At 38.2% G+C, this 23,877-nt stretch overlaps 1 protein-coding gene across 9 annotated transcripts in view; it reads left to right on the top strand.

Annotated features, from left to right (window-relative positions):
- Positions 1 to 23,877, top strand: part of LOC124788276 (longitudinals lacking protein-like) — a 552,769-nt gene that overhangs the window by 396,522 nt on the left and 132,370 nt on the right. The window contains exon 5 of one of the 9 annotated variants that reach the window (XM_047255497.1): positions 22,790 to 23,112. The exons of the other annotated variants lie outside the window; for them this stretch is intronic. Within the exon in view, the coding sequence (XP_047111453.1) occupies positions 22,790 to 23,097 (308 nt within the window). The 3' untranslated portion in view covers positions 23,098 to 23,112. Of the gene's footprint in view, positions 1 to 22,789; positions 23,113 to 23,877 lie in introns of those variants that run through there. 9 annotated transcript variants of the gene reach the window in all.

Raw genomic sequence — 23,877 nt, 5'->3', positions numbered from 1 at the left:
CAAATGTAATATACTTTCTGCTGAACATCTTTTTAGTTTATCAGTGTGTTGACTCCACTTTTTGCTGTGAACCAAATGAAGTCCTGTTGTCCTGCCACCTGTGTCAGGTATGTTCAGGTTTGGGCTTTTTATTATTACCATATTCTATTGTCATCATCACAGACTATAGTTTTTCAACAACACTTCAAAGTTATGGGAAGGTCATTGATGTATAGTATGAGTAATTGAGGTCCTGATGTGGAGTGTTGTGGCCCATCAAATTTTATGTTCTCATATTCCAAATTTAGTTTTATTCCTGTTGTGTAGCTTGTCAGTATGGCTTCTGTTTCCTATTAAGAGTATAATGCCATAAAATTTTCATTTATGTCTTCTAGTACTTTGTTTGTACTACCATTTATGTCTTTATCTGAAGAGAATCCCCTATGGGAACAAAAACTATGAGAGCCATAGCCAAAGCCATTTGACAAGTTATGCTCATCATGATGAATCAGCTTTCTCTTCAAAACCACATTATCAGATTTTAAACCAAACAACTGAATGAACTGAAATGCAGTTGGAGTTATGATGGATTTGCTTCTTAAAACTATTATAGATAATTATTGTTATGGAATACCGTATTTAAGTCAGTCTCGAAACTTTCCTTGAACCAAGTATTCTGGTAGCTGTATACAGTTGACAAAAGATTTTATTCTTCTATTCAAGGGCCCAAATTGGACCATGTCAGAAGCAGCCCAGATTATTTGTTGGTTCACAGCAAATAGTTTGACTCTTAATTTCAGATAGCTTCTAATTATGAAAATTCAAGCAAGCAGAATTTACCTGTTGGTATCAGATGAAAATAGTAATTATTGTTCTTAAATCATTCACTTACATATTGTGTTCCATATCATCTATTGTGTTGAAAAGCCTTCACAGAATAAGCCAAGTTATTTGTTTAAAGACAGAAGCAGCCATTGTAGTCTGCTTCCATAAATTACGCTAAAACCATTTACATGTAGGAGCTCATCTATCCACATAACTAATTATGGAAACCACTTCTATATTATTTTTTAAAACATGCATTGTGTGTCATAATTAACAGCAAAAACTGACACAAGTGAAAGAATAACATCAGTATTATGGAAAGGATAGATTGCTTCTCACCATACAGAGGAGATGTTGAGTGGCAGACAGGCACAACTAAACAACTGCTATACGTTACAGCTTTCAGCCAAGAGGCCTTCCTCATAATCCAACCACAATGGCCAGAGACAGTGGTCATGAGTGTGTGACATGTGCTTGTATGAATGTGTCTTCTGTTTGTTTTCTGTTTTAGAAGAAGGCCTGTTTTCTGTTTCAGAAGAAGGCCTTTTGGTCAACATCTAAAATGTATAGCAGTCTTTTTGTTGTGCCTGTTTGTGACTCAACGTCTCCTCCATATAGTGGGTAGCAAACTGTCATTTTCATAATACTGTTTTTATTCCATCCTTGATTTGCAACAGCTGAAAGAATATTATAATACAAGCAAAAATGTGCCAGTAAACATTTGGCCACAAACCAGCCATTTACAAGATGATTTCAAATTTGTTGTTACGAGCCACTACTGATTTCAGTACAAAATACTGTCCTAGTCAGTACAACTGTGTATGAAATGTAAACTTTTCAATTATGTCCCCATCTAATTGGGTTTAAATTATAACCGTGACCTACCTTAACAAGAAATGCAATACTACTTTAGCATACTACATGTTCCAATTTATTGTACACCACATCCGATAAGGGAGATGCTGCATGTATCATCCTCACTTTTGTAGGCAATACTGCACTCATTTCTGCAGTGGGTTACTGATTCTTTCAAGTACCCATGGACAGTCTGATAATTCTTGACAAGATGGCATGATTTTTTGCTTTAGTTCTTGAACATTTTTACTTTTGAAATGATCCTAGACAGAAAAATTGAGGTTAGAGTATCTTGGAGGTCAAGCTAAAGGCTTGTCCCTCTTGGTCCCAATTGCTGCATTAAATGTTGTCTTATATCAGCAATATAATATGTTGGTGCCCTGTCCTATACAGTGAATGGACAAAACTATGGAAACACCAAAAACCCAATCCTAATAGGATGCAGGAAAATCTTTGGCATTCAAACTGGTTCCCTGCCACCTTGGAAATGGTAAATGCAGGTCCTGTATGGTTTTGAGGGAATCTTCTACCATTCTTCCTGAAATATTGAGACATGTTCAGGTAGCAGTGTAACACACACCCATCTCTCCAGAGTAGACCAGAAAGGCTCAACAGCATTGAGGTCTGGTGACTGTGGCAGCCATGGGAGATGTGACAGTTGATGTCACTATCCCAAAACTAGTCCTGGATGATGCAGGCTGTGTGAACAAGGGCTCTGACATTTTGGAACATGGCACTAAAGATATTGTACCATGAGATGGATCTGATCAGCCAAAATGGTCACCTAATTCTTGGGAATAATGCAGTTGCTGAGTAACCACGGGGCCCATGGACTACCACAATATGGCTACCCAAATCATCACTGAACCCCCAAAATGTTTCACTCGGACAGAAGTTGGAAACAGTGTGAAAGAAGACTCATCTGATCAAATGACTTTCTTCCATTGCTCCATACTTTAGCTTTTATGGCTTTGGCACCACATTTTCCTGTTATGGGAATTTGAATCACTGGTGGCTGGTTTTGGAATTCATATCATCTTGCAATTCCCTGCTTATGGAGCTCTCTTTGTGTAGTTTTGGTGCTGACATGTTTCACAGATGCTACATTCAATTCTGATGTGACTTCTGCAGCTGTTGTCCTCTTTTTATTTTTTTGTCACAGTCCTCCTCAGTGACCATCCATGATGATCACTCAACACACACATTTGTCTGTTCATTGTGACTTAGTAGATTATGTTTTTCCAATTTCCCTGAATGTGGTAGAGATCTTTGATGTGCTTCCTCTTGAAACACCAAACACTCTGGCTACCTTTCTTCGAGAAGACCCATTCATATGAGCACCAACAACAATCTGAATGCACTGAGCTCTGATGTAATGCCCTCACAACTATGCAGAAAACTGTCCTGAGCACGAGAAACATTTGCAACATATTGAGGATATTGAGCAAGTTCCGTTCGTGGTCGACTCCAGTAGTGTAACCTGCAGGCTTGGCTAGCATTTGCATTTTTGTTCAAGCTCGCATTTCTCACTGTGTTTCCATATTTTGTCTACTCCTTATAGGTACCACATTCCCAAAGACAGCTCACGGGTGAAAGTTGAGCCTGATTAGATGGGCACTTTATCAAAAAGCCTACATTTTAAATAAAGGTATTCTAACTAGTACTAAACTTCGTACTGATGTCAGTGGCAGCTTGTAATCAAAAATTTGCATTCATCTCATAAATGACTTGTTTGTAGTCTGTTTTTTTCGTCTTCTTTCACCCATGTCAGTTTTTTCCACAGACCCTCTTTATCAGTATAAAAGCCTTTACTTCTTGTAAAAAATACACTTCTTCCTCAGCGATTGGTCAGCTGCTTTTTTTATCTACTATTTCATACAAAGCATTTATATACATTTACCAATTTCAAAAAATACTGGGAAGTTAAAATACACTCCTGGAAATTGAAATAAGAACACCATGAATTCATTGTCCCAGGAAGGGGAAACTTTATTGACACATTCCTGAGGTCAGATACATCACATGATCACACTGACAGAACCACAGGCACATAGACACAGGCAACAGAGCATGCACAATGTCGGCACTAGTACAGTGTATATCCACCTTTCGCAGCAATGCAGGCTGCTATTCTCCCATGGAGACGATCGTAGAGATGCTGGATGTAGTCCTGTGGAACGGCCTGCCATGCCATTTCCACCTGGCGCCTCAGTTGGACCAGCGTTCGTGCTGGACATGCAGACCGCGTGAGACTACGCTTCATCCAGTCCCAAACATGCTCAATGGGGGACAGATCCGGAGATCTTGCTGGCCAGGGTAGTTGACTTACACCTTCTAGAGCACGTTGGGTGGCACGGGATACATGCGGACGTGCATTGTCCTGTTGGAACAGCAAGTTCCCTTGCCGGTCTAGGAATGGTAGAACGATGGGTTCGATGACGGTTTGGATGTACCGTGCACTATTCAGTGTCCCCTCGACGATCACCAGTGGTGTACGGCCAGTGTAGGAGATCGCTCCCCACACCATGATGCCGGGTGTTGGCCCTGTGTGCCTCGGTCGTATGCAGTCCTGATTGTGGCGCTCACCTGCACGGCACCAAACATGCATATGACCATCATTGGCACCAAGGCAGAAGTGACTCTCATCGCTGAAGACGACACGTCTCCATTCGTCCCTCCATTCACGCCTGTCGCGACGCCACTGGAGGCGGGCTGCACGATGTTGGGGCGTGAGCGGAAGACGGCCTAACGGTGTGCGGGACCGTAGCCCAGCTTCATGGAGACGGTTGCGAATGGTCCTCGCCGATACCCCAGGAGCAACAGTGTCCCTAATTTGCTGGGAAGTGGCGGTGCGGTCCCCTACGGCACTGCGTAGGATCCTACGGTCTTGGCGTGCATCCGTGCGTCGCTGCGGTCCGGTCCCAGGTCGACGGGCACGTGCACCTTCCGCTGACCACTGGCGACAACATCGATGTACTGTGGAGACCTCATGCCCCACGTGTTGAGCAATTCGGCGGTACGTCCACCCGGCCTCCCGCATGCCCACTATACGCCCTCGCTCAAAGTCCGTCAACTGCACATACGGTTCACGTCCACGCTGTCGCGGCATGCTACCAGTGTTAAAGACTGCGATGGAGCTCCGTATGCCACGGCAAACTGGCTGACACTGACGGCGGCGGTGCACAAATGCTGCGCAGCTAGCGCCATTCGACGGCCAACACCGCGGTTCCTGGTGTGTCCGCTGTGCCGTGCGTGTGATCATTGCTTGTACAGCCCTCTCGCAGTGTCGGGAGCAAGTATGGTGGGTCTGACACACCGGTGTCAATGTGTTCTTTTTTCCATTTCCAGGAGTGTATATTTAATATGAACATTAAAGTTACCTGGAATTAACATCCCAAGTCTTAACATCTGATTAAATTATACACTGAAGTGCCTAATATTGTGTAGGGCCCCCGTGAGCATGCATAAATGCCACAACTTGACATGGCATGGACTCAACTAATGTCTGAAATAGTGACGGAGGGAACTGACACCATGAATCCTACAGGACTGTCCACAAATGCATTAGAGTAAGAGGGGTAGGAGATCGCTTCTGAACAGCACATTGCAAGGCATCCCAGATATGCTCAATAATGTTCATGTCCGGGGAGTTTGTTGGCCAGCGGAAGTGTTTAAACTCAGAAGAGTGTTCCTGGAGCCACTCTGTAGCAATTTTGGATGTGTGGAGTGTTGCATTGTCCTGCTCAAATTGCACAAGTTCGTCTGAATGCACAATGGATATGAATGGATGCAGGTGATCAGACAGGATGCTTATGTATGTGTTCCCTGTCAGAGCCATATCTAGGTGTATCAGGGTCCTATATCACTCCAACTGCACACACCTCACACCATTACAGAGCCTCCACCAGCTTGAACAGGGTGCTGACATGCAGGGTCCGTGGATTCATGAGGCTGTCCCCATAACTGTACAAGTCCATCCACTTGATACACTTTGAGATGAGACTTGTCCAACCAGGCAACATGTTTCCAGTCATCAACAATCCAACGCTGATGTTGACGGGCCCAGACGAAGCACAAAGCTTTGTGTCGTGCAGTCATCAAGTGTACACGAGTGGGCCTTCAGCCCCAAATGCTCATATTGATTATGTTTTGTTGAATGGTTCACACACTGACACTTGGTAATGGCCCAGCCTTGAAATCTGTAGCAATTTGCGGAAAGGTTGCACTTCTGTCATGTTGAACAATTCTCTTCAGTTGTTGTTAATCCTTTTCTTGCAGGATCTTTTTCCAGCCACATCAAAGTTGGAGATTTGATGTTTTACTAGATTCCTGATATTCACAATACGCTCATGAAATGGTTGTAAGGGAAAATCCACAATTCATCACTGAGATGCTGTGTCCCATCACATGTGTGTCGACCATAACACCACATTTAAACTCACTTAAATCTTGATAACCTGCCATTGTAGCAGCAATAACTGATCTAACATCTGCTCCAGATATCAAATTTTGTAGTCTGATATAGGGATTGCCAACCACAGTGCTGTATTCAGCTTGTTTACATATCTCTGTGTTTGAATACGCTTGCCTATAACAGTTTCTGTGGTGCTTCAGTGTACATGGAGTGGCTAAGACAGAACTGTTTTACCTTGTTGTTCACAGGTGTCGAATTCCAATTTCCTTTACTACGTTTGGTGGAAACCTATTTAAGACCCTTGCACTAAAATATAAGACACATATACAAGAGTACATGGAAATTACTTTATTTCTAGTATTTGAGCTGAAAAGTCCTTAGTTCATCCTAAATTTATTGTTATTAGTAATTAAAAATGCCTTTAGGAAGTCAGTGTACTGACATGTAGGTGTAAGAATCCAAAGGTCCCCTATGATATGTCTGGTTATCAGTAATAAACTATATTCTTACTTCACACTTCTATATGATAAGTCCTATTCAGACTATTTGTATATTGACCCAGAAGACTAAGGGGGAAGAGAAACAGCTTGATAATAATGGTGGAGTAGTGTAAGGGTTATAGAATTGGGCAAAACTCAAATAATCAGACTTTGAAAATCCACCATTGTGGAGCTATGGCTGTAAAATTACAGCCAATCAGTGATGAACATGCAGAAGTGTGTGCAACAAACTAACTTATCCCAATTATTACCTGATATGCTAAAGACAGCATTTAATAATTAAATTAGCCAACAATAATCATTTCTGGTGATCAATCAAAGTTAGGCAAAATTTGAATTCCTGTGCATGGTTGTCTCTATTAGACAGAAAAAATTTCTGAGTCATCTACTGAGTAAATCTTAAATATGAAAACAACTATGCTAAAAGTACCTAATGTTATTAATATGTTAAGATAATAAGCCACCATGCAGTAACATAGTACACACTGTAAGGTATAATACAGTATTATTAGTAATGAAATCCAAAGCCTACATGATTTCATTTTTGCTAATGTATGGAAGGCATGAATGAATTTTTATTCTAACGAGTACAGTAGAACAAAAAGTTTGAACTAAGACAATGGTGAAAAAGAGAAGAGAAATTCAATTTTAAACTCTTTTTTTCACATTTTTTACAGCAAATGTCAAAAATTCCAGCCTCCGACATTGCTAAATAATTTTGCATTTTTCGGCCGGCAACCATGCATGAGCAGCACCTATTAGATGGAGGGTGTCCGACTGCCAATCAGTTCCAGTCATTCCACTAGGAAGAAAATACACAGCTCATATTGTATGTAGTTCAACCATGCCTAAACGGTCAATACCATGGTTTGATCATGTCCACCACTGTCACTTTGTGCCAGGAAGTGCTCTCAACAAGGACAGTGTCCAGGTGTCTCGGAGTGAACCAAAGTGATGTTGTTCAGACATGGAGGAGATACAGAGAGACAGGAACTGTTGATGACATGCCTTGCTCGGGCTGCCCAAGGGCTACTACTGCAGTGGATGACTGCTACCTATCGATTATGGCTCAGAGGGACCCTGACAGCAATGCCACCATGTTGAATAATGATTTTTGTGCAGCCACAGGATGTCATGTTATGACTCAAATTGTGCGCAATGGGTTGCATGATGCACAACTTCAGTCCCGATGTCCATGGTGAGATCCATCTTTGCAACCACGACACCATGCAATGTGGTACAGATGGGCCCAACAGCATGTCGAATGGACCACTCAGGATTGGCATCACATTCTCTTCACTGATGAGTGCGCATATGCCTTCAACCATACAGCCGTTGGAGACGTGTTTGGAGGCAACCCAATCAGGCTGAATGCCTTAGACATACTGTCCAGTGAGTGCAGCAAGGTGGAGGTTCCCTGCTGTTTTGGGGTGGCATTATGTGGGTCCAATGTACACCACTGTTGGTCACGGAAGGTGTCATTACAGCTGTATGATACATGAATGCCAACCCCCGACCGATAGTGCAGCCACATCATCAGCATAATGGCGAGGCATTCGTCTTTATGGATGACAGTTCACACCCCCATCATGCACATCTTGTGAATTAATTCCTTCAGGATAATGACATCACTTGTCTAGAGTGGCCAGCATGTTCTCCAGACATGACACACATTGAACATGCCTGGGTTTGATTGAAAAATACTGTTTATGGATGACGTGACCCACCAACCACTCTGAGGGATCTGCATGAATTGCTGTTGAGGAGTGGGACAATCTGGACCAACAGTGCCTTGATGAACTTGTGGGTAGTATGTCAGGATGAATACAGGCATGCATCAATGCAAGAGGACATGCTACTAGGTATTAGAGGTACTGGTGTGTACAGCAGTCTGGACCACCACCTCTGAAGGTGCAATGCGTGGTTTTCATTAGCAATGAAAATGGCGGCAATGATGTTTATGTTGGTCCCTATTCCAATTTTCTGTAATGGTTCTGGAACTCATGGAACCAAGGTGATGCAAAACTTTTTTTAATGTGTGTAGTGGCATCCACAAAGATTCTTGCAGCCAGCCCTCCATGGGTGTCAGTTTAAATCACATGATCTGGGGATCACTCTCAGAAACCACCATGCCCAACCCACCTGCAGCTGAACACTTTACTCAAATGTCACCTGACTGCTGGAGTAAAATGTGGCAGACCACCATTCTTTTGGAATAACATCCTTTGGAGTGTGTGAAGAGCAGTGTCTTCCAACACTGTGAGCAGTTTCACCTGCAAAGATTGGAAGTAAATGTGTTCATTTAATCAAGGAAGCAGAATGGAAGGTCCAGGTGTGAGTCACTGTTGCTGCATCTCAGTCAGTATGATACAAATACAACTCCCTTGAGGACCAACAACACATGTTTAAGCACCTCTGGACTCAACAAAGAGTTTTGCTGTTGCTTGTTTTTGAGCGTGCACCTGTGTGGCAAATGTTAAACTGGTCAGCCACAAACACTCGGTTAAAGGGAATATTTGAAAGAAAGCCAATCAGCCTGCTGAATTTTGCACATGTATTGGAAGAATATTGAACAGTAATTCTCAAATAGTGAATGTCATCCAGAACTGAAGCATTCATGGAAGTTAAAGTTTTATTCAATTCTCATGGCATGATTTTATTGGTATAATTCAATAATACCTTTTGACAAAGGATATAATGAATTATTAGTATGTAATGAAATTCATCCAAACAATCACCAAATAATACTAATGATGAAACACTCCACCATCAACAAGGAGAAAAGTAATTATCAACAAGGTGAGCAACAAAGTGAAATCCTCACACAGTCAGTCTGTCAATGATAATTCACTGAAAACATTCCTGAATATAATTGGTATTTTCATATGCCCACTGGTTACAGTTGTTGACATTAAGTAATTACTGTTTGCCTTGCCCATAAACAGGAAGAATTAGGGAAAATTCACATTTTTGGGTGGTAGTACTGCCTTCCCACCCACACACAAAAATTTGCTCATGTTGGATAATATTCTACTTTCAAAGCTTGGATCTTTTGTATACGGCAAGGATTTAAATTGTTTTTCTTTGCAAGTTTCCAAACAAGCCAAAGTGTAAAATCACATTTGTGAATATTGCTGTGTTACTATTTATAAGCATTGTCTCAGAAGGACTTTTTTGGGTGCAAGCATTTCCATTTCTATCAAGTGACAGTCCACAAGGCTTCTATTTTGGACATGTTCAGTATGCCCTATTCTCACGCCCACAGTACTGCATCCCTCTTTCCATAAGCCAAGTATGAATGTTGACCAACGTGTTGTTTGTGTACCTGTTTGTGGTGACTGCAATATAGTACAACTCATGGAAACAAGTGCAATAGAGCACAATAACCACAGCAGCAACTATGCCACTAGAGACATGAGACATGTTCATTACCAGGCAATCTTCTACACATTCCTCACATTTCCACTGTCATTTTATGCAAATTGGTTCAAAATGGTGCATTTGGATATTTCAAAGATTTTGCTCAACTTAAAGTCTCCTACTCTGATCATACTGTTTCTCTTGACCCTGGCTATGTCTGTTTGTTACATAATGGCTACCCGGTACTTACCCTCAACAGGAAAAATTCTTAGCACTCATGACTGATACAAGTAAAAGTACAAGAAAGTATCCCAGTGCTACCTCAAGGAAGAAAGTGACATAAGTTGAAGAACTTTGTAAAGAAAGGGAAGGTCACTCAGAAACCTGTTTTGAGTTTTATTCTTGGAGTATTTATGATGTCACTAATCTAATGTAGTTTGTCTCCTCTCATTGCCTCTCCTGCAGCAATCTCCAGTCTGTAGCTAAAATAGAACTGCAAAAATCTTACTGACTCAACAATTTTATTTACACTAACTTGCACATTTATTCACTTTTAGTTGTTTTCATTGATAAAATGGCCAGTTTGTTGGATATAAAAAAGTAATAAATAACCATGTCAGGCTAGCCTTCAGCTCACAATAATTAATTGTCAGTGTGGCATACCTCAATAAATCTATTATCAGCCAGCTGAAGCACAGTTTTTCAGTGATGATGATGAGGTCCCATACTCCAGTTCAGCATACAAACACAGCTTTTTAAAATAATATTTCTTATACAAGCTGACACAAGATGTGGAGTTCTCCATGTATTTTGACATACATTTTATGTCTAGAAGCTGACTAAGGCCGCCAGTTTTGGGGCCAAGTTGGCCTTATAAAGACTAGAGTAAGAATAAACTGTTATTTTGCAAACTACATAAAACTTTTAAATCTGGCTAGGTTAGATTTTATTGCTTTGGGGGGACTGCAAGCTCCAATATGATTATGACTTACAGAAAATGTTGCTGGTTAGAAATGTAGAAAGGTACATGGATGCTATCATTTTTCCGTGATGTGGATCCTCTTGCCATATTGAAAAATGTAGTAAGTAACTTGAAAGTATTAATTAGTAAGTTGAGTAATCAGTGGAATCTGTCATATTTTCCAGAAAATCTAAGCAGCAAAAGTAGGTGCTCAAAGTTCAGAATATAACAGTAGTTATGACAAAATCTGTGGTGAAAAATGATACTAGATTGTAATTTCAGATCTAATTATTTTGGAAGTTAATTAGTTTTGGGCAAAATAAAGTATATTACATGAAAATTGGAATACTTAACATTACAGTGGTATGTGTCATTAGGTAGAATGTGCCAATTAGCTTACAAAGTTTCCAACATGTCAAATTATAATGCTAACTTTAATCAACCATAACTTTTAGTAAATGTGCTCTATAGACCAACTAATGTTACTCATGGAATCAACCTAGCCAAAAGGAATACCTGAACAATAAATTGAAGTGGGGGAAGCTTAATCACAGTTTTGGAATATCAGTAGATATATCACATATTATTTATATGACAATGTTGAAAATATAACAGAAAACTGGAAAAAGGAAAAAAATTTACTATGGGGTGAAAAACATAGGGTTAAAACTATCTTGCTATGTCAAATATGTTTGTTAGTCATATCCTATTTATTCTGCTGTTCAGATATGAATTAACCCATGTAAGAGTTATCCCACATTTTAGTTTCCAAATAAAGTTCTAGTATCTACTTAATTAAAGCATTTGGCATATTTACAGAAAATTAACATAGGGTGGTTTTCATTGTTTAGTTCTACAGGAACCAAGTTTATGAGATCCTATGTTGCTCTCCCTGAAGGCAATCCTACCAAGCGAGTGGCACAGTGGTAAGCATCCTCGACTCGCATTCGGAGGATGATGGTTCAAACCCACAGCTGGCCAAGCAGATTTAGATTTTCCTTGATTTCCCTAAACCACTCCAAGCAAATGCCAGAATGGTTCTTTTGAAAGTGCATGATGTATTTCCCTCCCCATCCTTGACACAATACAAGCTTGTGCTCTGTCTCTAATGACCTTGATGTTGATGATGTGTTAAACACAATCTTCCTTCCTGTCTTCTTCAGACAATTCTTTACACAAGCCAAATTGAACAGTTGTAAAAGGTTACTGTCAGAAAACTGCCTCAGAGTTCTATTATATGCCACCTTCTTAAAAAATGTTAAGGAAATGGGAAGGAAGGAAGGAAATGGGCCTATAAATTATGAACTAAATAAAGCACAATTTACAAAATTTTTTTGTGCTGCAGCTAATAAAAACCTCTGATTCTTTCAGAACACCTTTGAACTAATTCAGAAGGTGAGTCATTTTGCGAGTTGAAGAAAAGAGTACTAGCTTATTTTTGGATAATTTAATTCCCTGTTATCTTATAGAATTGTCTTACTAGCCAATGCAGTTAAAGAAAAAGTAGTTAGACAATAGAGGTGAATAGTAAGAATATTGTATGAACAAGATAACTGGTATCTTCATACATTTTAGAAATCTAACACTAATTTCTTATTACAATTACCAATTTACATCATTTTTTGCTAATATTAAGAATAATTTAAACTGAATTGTGAATTAGACAACCATAATGTAGGACACAATATTAATTTTCATGCAATCTTTGTTCTCTTGTCTAATATTGAGGATAGTGCTCAATATTGTGGTACAAATATATTCAGCAAGCTACCGTCAGCCATAAATTAGGAGAGTTTTAAACCCAAAATAAGTTAAATGTACACCTTATTAGAACACCTGTAAAATGTCTAATTATTTAGATTCAATGACTGAAGTTTATTATTAGCTGCATGACACATAATAATGTTCATGGGAAACAAGTCTCCATTTTTACACCAACTATCATACGTAAACAAATATTCATTTCATCATATAAATATTGTACTAACTGTAGAAGATTAACTGCAAAAGCTTAACTTAACAGGGGGAGCAATAACTCTTTTTAAAAGTTACATCTTTGCTGCTATTTTTACTATGTTCATGTTAACATGGTTAAGTGCAAATATGGTATTGCTCTTTATTGATAGTTCACTGTCAGTTTGTTACTAACAAATGTTTCTCTTTGTTAATATGTTCCTTGATTTATTCCACATCCCTGAAAATTCTCCTTCAAGATACGACCTAAGTAACATTATAAATAGTGAAGTAATTCATGACATTAGATTTGCGGCAAGCTGAAGCATCTTCCATATCTGTTTTCCATACTGCTTACAAAATGAATTCAGTACATATGGCCACTTTTAACATGTTCATTTTGATATTTTACTTTCCATTTTGTTACATAAATAATCTAATAGCTTTAACATATTTTGTAGGTACAGTTGGTTGTATTACTATACAAAATAAAACCAATTAAACATAAGTGCCATGACATATGGCACATATAATTACACTTCAATAGTTCAAGATTTGTCACCTCTTCAAATTTTGAATTTGTAAAATGGCTTTTGTACTGTAAACTACCAGTGACATATGCACACATGTGGATAGTTCAATAACTATAACTCTTGTCCAATACTGCTGGTTAAAAATATATGTATTTTTGTCTCAGAGACTGATGTATTAGTACAGGAATATAGTATAGAAGATACCTTTAAAATATACTCACAAAAACAAATGAAGATGTATTAAAAATTCATGTAAAATATGAATAAATGCACATGATGAATCTTGTAAAATATACAACTATTTGACTTTGTGATGACTGTTCATTTAAGTTAATACTATAAAAAGAAAAATCTATAGTGGTAGTTACAAGTTTTATAATGAATTTATGCATTCTCCTCATTGTATACTGTGATATAGCAACATTTCTAGATAAAATCGAATATTATGTACACTTTAATGTCTTGTATGATGTAAACATGCACAAAAGTAAGTACCTTTATTTATTTTATTTATTTATTTATTTATCCATCTTTAAGCAATTACATGCAGTTGATGTCCTCATGAGTAATGTACAATTTACATATTTGCACCTGACTGTTATATTAACAGACCATTTTCTGTTTAGGAAGTATGTAGATAGGACTTTACAACTGTATGTGTATAAACAGCCTGTAATGATCACAGAAAATGACCCTTATTTTGTGGACCCTTGTAAGATATTAAAATAAAATGAACAATGCCTAAAACAGTTTTGTAGTTTCATTATCAACATCTGCATACACACTCTGCAAACCATCGTACCCTATGCCACTGCTAGTCATTTCCTTTCCTGTTCCACTTGCAAATAGAACAAGGGAAAAATAATTACCTACAGGCCTCAATGTAAGCCCTAATTATCATATCTTACCTTTATTTATTTATTTATTTATTTATTTCATGTTCCGTAGATCTCGTATTGTGAGCACGTCACATGCAAAACAACAAACTTACAAAAAGATACATAAACAGTATTCATTAAATACATAAAAAATGTTCTACATAACTGCATATAGTTAGTACAAAGTTTAGAGGAAAAACAGATATTGTAAATATAACAGCTGATTTCTTTGCGTGTTAATACAAAATTTCATGTTTTAATTTGGAGAAAAATTGCAAGCACATTTCTTTGTTAACAAGATGGATAATTGTATCTAAATGCTATTTCTCTTTTTGCATCATAAAACTCTTCTAATGTATAAATAGACATATTTAACAAATATTCCTTTAGTTTTGCTTTAAAAAGAGATTCATTTTCTCTTAAACATTTTATCTGGTCAGCGAGATGGTTAAAAATTTTTGTTCCTGACCATTTGACACCTCTCTGAACAACTGTCAGGTTCTTAAGTTCACAATGAGGATTTTCTTTCCCTCTTGTATTATATTTGTGATAGTTCTTATTTGATGGAAATTGTGCAGGGTTCTTAATTACAAGACACATCAGTGAATATATGTTCTGGGATACAGTGGTCATCATTTGCAGCTTTTTGAAAAGGTTACGACATGATGTCCTAGGGGGTACCCTGCACATAATTCTAATAGCCCTTTTCTGAGCCACAAAAATTTTCTTTGCCAAATCTAAATTTCCCCAGAAGATAATTCCGTAACACATAATGAAGTGAAAATACCCATAGTAAGCGGACTTCATAGTGGTTAAATCTCCAATGGAAGACATCATTCTGATAGCATACATAGCCGAGCTCAATTTTTTTAGGGCCCTTACATGAAACGTATGCTGGCATCAGTAGAATTGTTCTGCAGTCAGTTTCAGATGCCAGTTCTCTAAATTTTGTCAATAGTTTTTCTTGAAAAGAATGTCACCTTGTCTCCAGGGAATCCCATTTCAGTTCCTGAAGTATCTCTGTAATACTTGTGTTTTGCTTGAACCTTCCAGTAACAAATCCAACACCCTGCATCTGATTTTTTTTGAGTTTTTCCTTTAACCAACTTGGTGCAGATCCCAAACACTCAAACAGTATTCATGAATAGCTCACACTAGTGTTCTGTCTGCAATGTCTATCATAGATGAACTACACTTTGCCAAAATTCTCCCAACAAAAAAAAGTCAACCATTCGTCTTTCCCACCATAATCCTTACATGCTCATTCCATTTCATATCATTTTGCACAACTATGCACAGATATTTAAAAATCATAATTATGTCAAGCAGGATACTACTTATGCTGTATTCCAACATTATGGGTTTGTTTTGCCTGCTTGTCTGTATTAACTTACATTTTTCTACATAGCTTGCTACCATTCATTGCTCCAATTAGAAATTTTGCCTAAGTCATCTTTTATCCTCCTAAAATCACTCAACAATGACACCTTCCTGTGCACCACAGCATCATCAACAGACAACCTCAGATTGCTGCCCTCCCTGTCTGCCAGTTCTTTTATAAATATAGAAAATAATAGCACTCTTATCACTCTCCCCTGGGCCATTCCTCATGAAGCCCTTGTCTCTGGTCAACACCTACCATAAAGGGCAACATTCTAGGTCCTGCTACTTAAGAAGTTTTCAAGCCATTCACATATCTGGGAACCTATTCCATACACTCAAATCTTTGTTAACAGCTTGCAGTGGGACATCATGTCAAATCCTTTTCGAAAACCTAGAAATAGGGAATCTGCCTGTTGCTCTTCATCCATAGTTCACAGAGTGCATGTTGTCAGGCAATGGTAAGCTGAGTTTTTGCATGAGCAGTTCTTCCTAATACTGTGCTAATTCATGAAAAGCAAATTATTGTATTCAAACTCAAAACATGTTCAGGAATTTTGCAGCAAATCAGTGTTAAGGGTATTGGTCTGTAATTTTGTGGGCCTGTTCTTTTGCTCTTCTTATGTACATGAGTCACCTGTGTTGTTTTTTCAGATACTTGGAACTTTGCACTGGGTGGGAAGTTTGTGATAAATGGGCTACGAAGGGCCATTACAATATAGTATTGTTTGTAAAACTGAATTGGGATTCCATCCTGACCTTTGATTTATTTGTTTTCAGTTCTTTTAGTTGTTACTGTACACGAGGTATGCCTTTCACTATGTTGTCCATAAAGAAGTCTGTGCAATGGTCAATTTATAGTGTGTTTGTATGATTTTCATGCACGAATGATATCTTAAATGCGAAATTTAAAACTTTGGTTTTTGTTTTGTTATCTTCTACTGCCATACCAGAGTGGTCAGTGAGTGGCTGGATGGAAGCCTCAGACCAACCTAGCAATTTTACTTAGAATCAGAATTTTCATGGATCAGAGCCAGATCTTTTGCTAAGGTGTGACAGTTGTAGATGTTGTTTGCTTCACACATAGATCTTTTAACAGACACATAAATCTCTATTTGCCTGTCATTATTTGCACATACTCTTTTGAACTGAAAGTGCAACAGCCTTTACCTTCCCACCATTTTCTGAATTTCATTGTTAAGTCACGGTGGGTCTTTTCTGCCCTTAATCCACTTACTAGGCACATACATCTCCAGAGTATGATTTATGATCTGTTTAAACTTCATTAATAATTCTACTTTGCCCATCATACTTGAAGTAAATGATATCAGTTCTTTGTCTAAAGTCAATTCATTGTATAAGTGAGAGGCTAACAACTGCTTATGTGGTCCTTCTACTGCAAAATGCTCGTACATTTCATGACTGAGTTATTATCTTCAGTGACCACAGTCGCTATAATGACATCACGATTACTAATCCCTGTCTTTATACTGCTGCTGTCAATAAGAAACTTTCTGGAAAATGTGTTCAATAGTACTTTGCAAGACTGTCTGTCTGTACCCACTGGAATGAATCTATGGATGCCCCAGTCTATACTTTATAGGTTAAAGTTGCTCCAACTAGTGTTGCACGATCTGGGTATTTACACACTACTGGCTGTAGTCTTCATTTGAATAACTCTAAAACTGTCACAATAGAATCAGATGGCTGGTAAAAACATCCAACAATTACCTTGACTTCACCTAGACCTGTTATACATGACCATATAACTTCACTGTCACTTTCTATTTCACTTCCATAGGGAAAATACTTTTGTTAACTGCAATGAACACTCCCCCTCATATGGCATCTAATCTGCCTTTCTGATATATGTTCCATGATTCACTAAATATCTCAGAGCTGCCTACTTCAGGTTTCAGCCAGCAAAGTACAAGAACTTTTGTGGACTTCAGTAAATTTGGGAACTTTGTTATGGATACTTTGATAGTTAACTGATAAAATTTTGACAATCAAAGTCTCTTTACTCTGAGTAAGGTCTGATTTTGCCATCTGTTTGTCATCTGGTGAGTGTTCCTCAGAGTACCTCAAGTTACCACCTACCCTAAAAAAAAATCCCTGCACTCTCCACAAGTACTCTGCTACCCAAGTAGTTGTTTCCTTTGTGTAGTGCAAACCTGACCTATCAAGGAGAGGCCTACAATTCCCCACCTGATAATCCATGGCCAGAAATCTGTAACCCATCCCATCACAGAGTTTATGAAGTCTCTGGTTGAGACTCTCCACTTGGCTTCAAACCAAAGGACTCTAATCACCTGTAAGGACGGTGCTGCAAATTTCAGGCTCTGCTTGCACCTCATGTGTGAGGCCAGCAGCCTTCCTAACTTCTGATAGCCATGTGTATTAACTGAGGACGGCCCTCAGGACCCATGTGTCAGGCATCATTGGTGTTGAAGTGAGCCACAACTTGCTGACGATTGCACCCTGCACACTTGATAGCCACAGGCAAAACCTCCTCCACATCTCAGGTGAGGCCGCATCAGACATGCCGAGTGCATACTGGCTTTCTTTCCAGCCCTGAATACTATCTCCCTAAGAGGCTCCATAATGCAACTAAAATTGAAGGTCCCAATAACTAGAAAACCCCTGCTCACATGTGCCTGCTGAGATCCTGCTGAGGGAATAGACAGTTGTTCACTCACAGGGCAAATAGGGGAAAACAGGTGACTGATCTGCTGGATTGGGTACACTAGGAGGTACCTTGGCAGCAGAGTCCATGGGTGAAACAAGTTACACATGAGGTGTCCCATGTGAGGCGTCAAATTCTCCAACGTCCCAAGGCAGCAGCCTGAAGGTGACTAACCATAGCCAGAAGTGCGTGCAACTGTTTGTGAACTGCAGTGCATTCCTCCTGCATCTACATGCAGTATGCATACATCCTGTGCATCCTAGGAAGAATAGCTGAAAGAGTAAACTATAAAAGTAGACAAAAACCTGGATATGCATTTTGCTTTCCTCTTGACACGTCACCAATGGATGCTGATGCTTTAATAAGCTGTGTAGTTCACCAGCTGATTCCAAAAATAATAATAGAGTGATGCTGAAAGAAATGTGCTTGGCTGTCAAGAGAACACTGTATGAAGCCTCTAGTGAGTACCATAAAAAAAAGTTTGAAAGATCTTCCACAAAACCCAAAGAAATTCTGATTGTATAAGAGGCTGTAAGTGGCACCGAAGTTAGTGTCCATTCACTCACAGACTACACAGCAACTGTATTTAAAAAACAGTAGCTAGAGAAAAGCACAGGCCATACCCATCTACAACAAGGGTAGTATAAGTCATCCACAAAACTACGCTCATAGGCAGACTCGCCATGTCCATGCCAACCAGCACAGATTTCTTATACATTGATAAACTGATACTTTTCACACACAACATACTGAGCACCATGGATTAAGGCAATCGGGTATCTGCAGTATTTCTTGATTCCCAGCAAGCATTTCCCTCAGAACCTCACTTGAGTGAATAATCAATTATGTGGGGCTTTTATAACTTGATTGAGGATTTTTTGGTAGGGAGGACACAGTAAGGTATATTGGATGGGGTGTCATCAACAGATGTAGAAGTAATTTCAAGTGTGTCCTAGGGACAACGTGTGTTGGCACCCTTGTTGTTCATGTTGTATATTAATGATCTTGGTGACAATGTTAATAATAACCTCAGACTTATGTAGATGATACAGTTATCTACAGTTATGTACTGCCTGAAAGAGGCTGCACAGATATTCACTCAAAGCTTGATAAAGTTTCAAAGCTGTGCAAAAATTGGCAACTTGCTCTAAATGTTCAGAAATGTTGAATTGTGTACTTCAAAAAATTTTGTAACCCATCACTAAAATATCAGTGAGCCACAGTTGGAATTAGTACATGATTCCAAATACATGGGTGTAACAGTTAACAGGGATATGAAACAGAATGATCACATAAGATTAGTCATGTGTAAAGCAGGTAGCAGACTTTGGTTAATTTGTAGAATATTATGAAAATGCAATATGTCTACAAGGAGATTGCTTATAAATCACTCATAGGACCCATCCTACATTATTTCTGAAGTGTGTGGGACCCACACAAAATAGGACTAATGTACACAAGAAGGGCACCATGGATGTTGCAGGTTTGTTTGACCCATGAGAGAGCATCAGAAAGATATTGAAAGGACTGAACCCACAGACTCTTGAAGATGGCTATTTATAGAGAGATTATCAATGAAACATATAGTTAATTTTAATTGGATAGATAAAACATCTACTCAACTAGCGGCTGCAGGAAATCACACATGTAAAAAAAGGTTTTACATATGCAAGTTTTGGAGCAAGTGGCTCATTTTTCTGGCAGAAGGGTTGAAGGGGAAGGAAGAGGGCGAGGGAAAATAACTGAAGAGGTTTATAAAAAGGGATAGAGTGTGGAAAAGTCACTCAGAACCCTGGGTCAGAGGAGACTTACTGGACGGGATGAGAAGGACCATTCATGTCAGTCTCAAAAATACAGTTGTATTATATTTGTAAGTTCACTTCCTGTCAGTCTCATTTTTTATGTATTTGTATGCCCTGTTGCCTGCTTCATTTGCTGCATTTTTGTGTTTTATCCTTTCATCGATTAAGTTCAATATCTCCTGTATTATCCAAGGATTTCTATGAAACCTTGACTTTTTACCTATTTGATCATCTGCTACCTTTACTATTTTGTCTCTTACGGCTGCTCATTAATCTCCTACTGTATTCCTTACTCCTGCTCTATTCAACTGCTGCCTAATGCTCCATCTGAAACTCTCAACAATGTCTAGTTCTTTCAACTTATCCAGGTCCCATCTTCTTAATTTTGTACCTTTTTGCAATTTCTTCCTTTTTAATCTACAGTTCATAACCAACAAATTGTGGTCAGGGTCCACATCTGCCCCTGGGAGTGTTTAACAATTTAAGATTTGGTTTCGAAATCTCTGCCTTACCAATATATAATCAATTTGAAACCTTCCAGTGTCTCTATAGCCTTTTTTCATGATTCTTAAACCAAGTTTTAGTGATGATTATGATCTGTGCAAAATTGTACCAGGTGGCATCCCTTTCATTCCTTTTCCCCAATCCCATTCATCCACTATTTTTCCTTGTCTTCCTTTTCCCACTATCAAATTCCTGTCCCCCATCACACATACATTTCTTTAATCTCTTCGTCATCTGTGCAGCTAGTTGAATATAATCTTGCACGATTGTGGTAGGTGTGGGCTTCTTGTCTATACGTTCACTATGCTGTTCATAATAGCTTTCTGATTTTCTTATCCATTATTAAACTGTCACCTCTATTTGATTTTGTGTTTATAACATTGTATTCATGGGAACAGAAGTCCTGTTCCTGCTGCCACTGAACTTCACTAACTGCTACTATATCTAATTTGAATCTATCCATTTCCCTTTTTAAATTTTCTGGGCTATCTGCCTGATTAAGGGGTGTAAAATTCCATGCTCCAAACTGTAGAATATCAGTTTTGTTTCTCTTGATGATCACATCCTCCTGAGTAGTCGCTGCCCGGAGATCCAAATGGGGGACTATTTTACCTCCAGAATATTCTACCCAAGAGGATGCCTTCATCTTTTAACCATACAGTAGAGCTGCATGCCCTCAGGAAAAACTACAGCTGTAGTTTTCCCTTGCTTTCAGCCATTCACAGTACCAGCACAGCACGGCTCTTTTGGTTGATTTTACAAGGCCAGATCAGTCAGCCATCCAGACTGTTGCTTCCACAACTACTTAAAAGGCTTGCCCCTCTACAGGAACCTTATGTTTTTCTGGCATCTCAAGAGATACTTATCTGTTGTGGTTGCACCTACAATACAGCTATCTGCATCACTGAGGCATGCAAGCCACCCCACCAATGGAAAAGTCCATGGTTCACATATGTAAACCATTTACGTTGTAGACTTTTGGAGGACAACTCTCTGTATGTACGATGCAAAATTTGTAATGGATGAAAAATGTCATATTTTATTTATTTATTTTTATGACACTTTATATTATTTGAGACTGGTTAATAATGACACTGTGATGCTCTTTATTTTACTTTGATGTGGCCACTGGCCATGGACGTGCACCTAAAAGTAAAACACTTCTCTTATATTCAGATACATAATGTTTATGCACCACATTATAATTAATATTTGTGTAATACTTGTACATTTGTTATTGTCATTACTACACTGATGTCAAGATTAATAAACATGCTTAGATGCATCCATATTTAAAACACAATGCTCCCATTGGCTGTGGTCATGTGCTTGTACATGATCCAAGCCATTATTGATGTCTAAAGCTTCCTGGTGCTGTTGGCTATGTTGACCTCCAGTTTGATTTTGCTAAGAGGCACATGTGGACTGTGATAGTCATTCTGAAAACATTTTACGAAGTATGTATTCCCATTTTTAGGTTTATTATTGAGATCAGGCACTCTCAGTGCAGGTACATTTAAATTCAAGTAATTAATTTGTGTTAATTTGAACTTTTTATTGTAATTCCATTTTTATATTCACTGTTCACTGACGAGAATGTACTGTTATTTTGTAGCCTCAGTAGTCCAGGCTTGAAAATGAACCACATGGTTTGAAACTAGTCAACAAACATATGTACTGCAACTATTGACAGATTCATTAATAAGAACTTCATGAAGGCATTCAGAAATTTAAATGTTTACATTATCTGCATTGAAAGACAATAAAACTGAAAACTCACATTTCTTACTATTTTATATGCCAATTCACCATTTCATTCTATATTGGACTAATAACCCATCCATAACATTTTATCATCACATTGGATTGTTGTATTCTGCCAAAGATATATAACGTATCTATATTTGTGAACTGACTTTTTCTTGGTTGTTAATGATCACAATGGTTATGAAGGAAAAGCAGATTTTCTGTTATTTTGGGCTTTCTGAATGGAGATGAAATTGTGATTAATAGTTCTACTCTTGCTCTTTTTTCCTGCTGTATAATGAAATGTATAATTATATTTTTCGCAAATTCCATTGTATGTTAAGAAAAAAATAATGATTATTTGCCAGTGCAAAATAACAATGATAAGAGATTATTCATGTTCACTTTTTCAGAATCAGCCAGTTGGTCATTTTTAACCAACAGTGAGTCAGGAGACATTCTTCAGCAGCTTCTTCAGAACAGTGATAATCAGTCAAATCATCAAGAAGTGTTTCATTGTCCATCTTGCAGGAAGATGTACAAATACAAGTCAAATATGACCCGCCACTTTCGCCATGAATGTGGTAAGGAGCCACAGTTTCAGTGTCCCTACTGTCCATATCGTTTGACACAGAAAGGCAATCTTCTGACCCATATTAAAAGAAAACATTCAGATACTCAGGCAAACATACAAGCTTCTCCTGAATTTTTCGATGTTTAAAAAGCATAGACATTTTAAGATAAAAAGTACAGTAATTAGACACTGAGTCAAAGTAAGCTTCATTAAAATAAAAAAATGTACAATTTACGTTATTCTCCGCTTCACAGACATTGTAAATGAGTATGAATTTAACAATATTAAACTGTTTGAAAAAAATGAAGTTTTACATTCATTCATGTTTCCCCTTCCTTATATGTGTGGTTGTCTCCAAGTAAGCATATAAGTGGAAAATGATGCTTTTCTTTTATTCTGTCTACTCATAGCACTTAAAATTAAAACCAATTTAAAGAAAACTAGAAGTCTTTAACTTTCATACTGAATTTTCTGTATATTTTTAAACTGACAGCATTGAATTATAGAAAAAAATTACATAGCTGTTTACAAGCATAATGTGATAGTGAGAATTCTTGAAGGATTTTACAAGGTACACAAATGCTGTAGTAGGCTCCATCCTTCCTATATGATTTAAACTTTGTTTTCTGGAGATGGTCACATGTTATTTGAATGGTCTTCCTTTTCCTATGTGGCATCTTGCTCTCTCTTTTCCCTTTTTCCTACATTTTTCCTGGTGAAAAACTACTTAAAAGTTTTGAAGACTAGACTTCAGCATTTATTTTTAATTTATCTGGCTGTTGCCATACTCCAGTTGATACTTTTTTCAAGGACTGGTAAGCAAATTCTTCTTCTCCATCTCATTTCTCTTTTTTTTAATTTCCTTATGTTTTTTAAATTTCTGTTGTTAACTGGATATTGTTTTTCATTCCTTTTCATCAGAATAAA

The sequence above is a fragment of the Schistocerca piceifrons genome, chromosome 3 (genome assembly GCF_021461385.2).
Source record: "Schistocerca piceifrons isolate TAMUIC-IGC-003096 chromosome 3, iqSchPice1.1, whole genome shotgun sequence".
Taxonomy (NCBI): Eukaryota; Metazoa; Arthropoda; class Insecta; order Orthoptera; family Acrididae; genus Schistocerca; species Schistocerca piceifrons.
The sequence above is the reverse complement of the archived record's forward strand: the minus strand, read 5'-3'. Positions and strand labels throughout refer to the sequence as shown.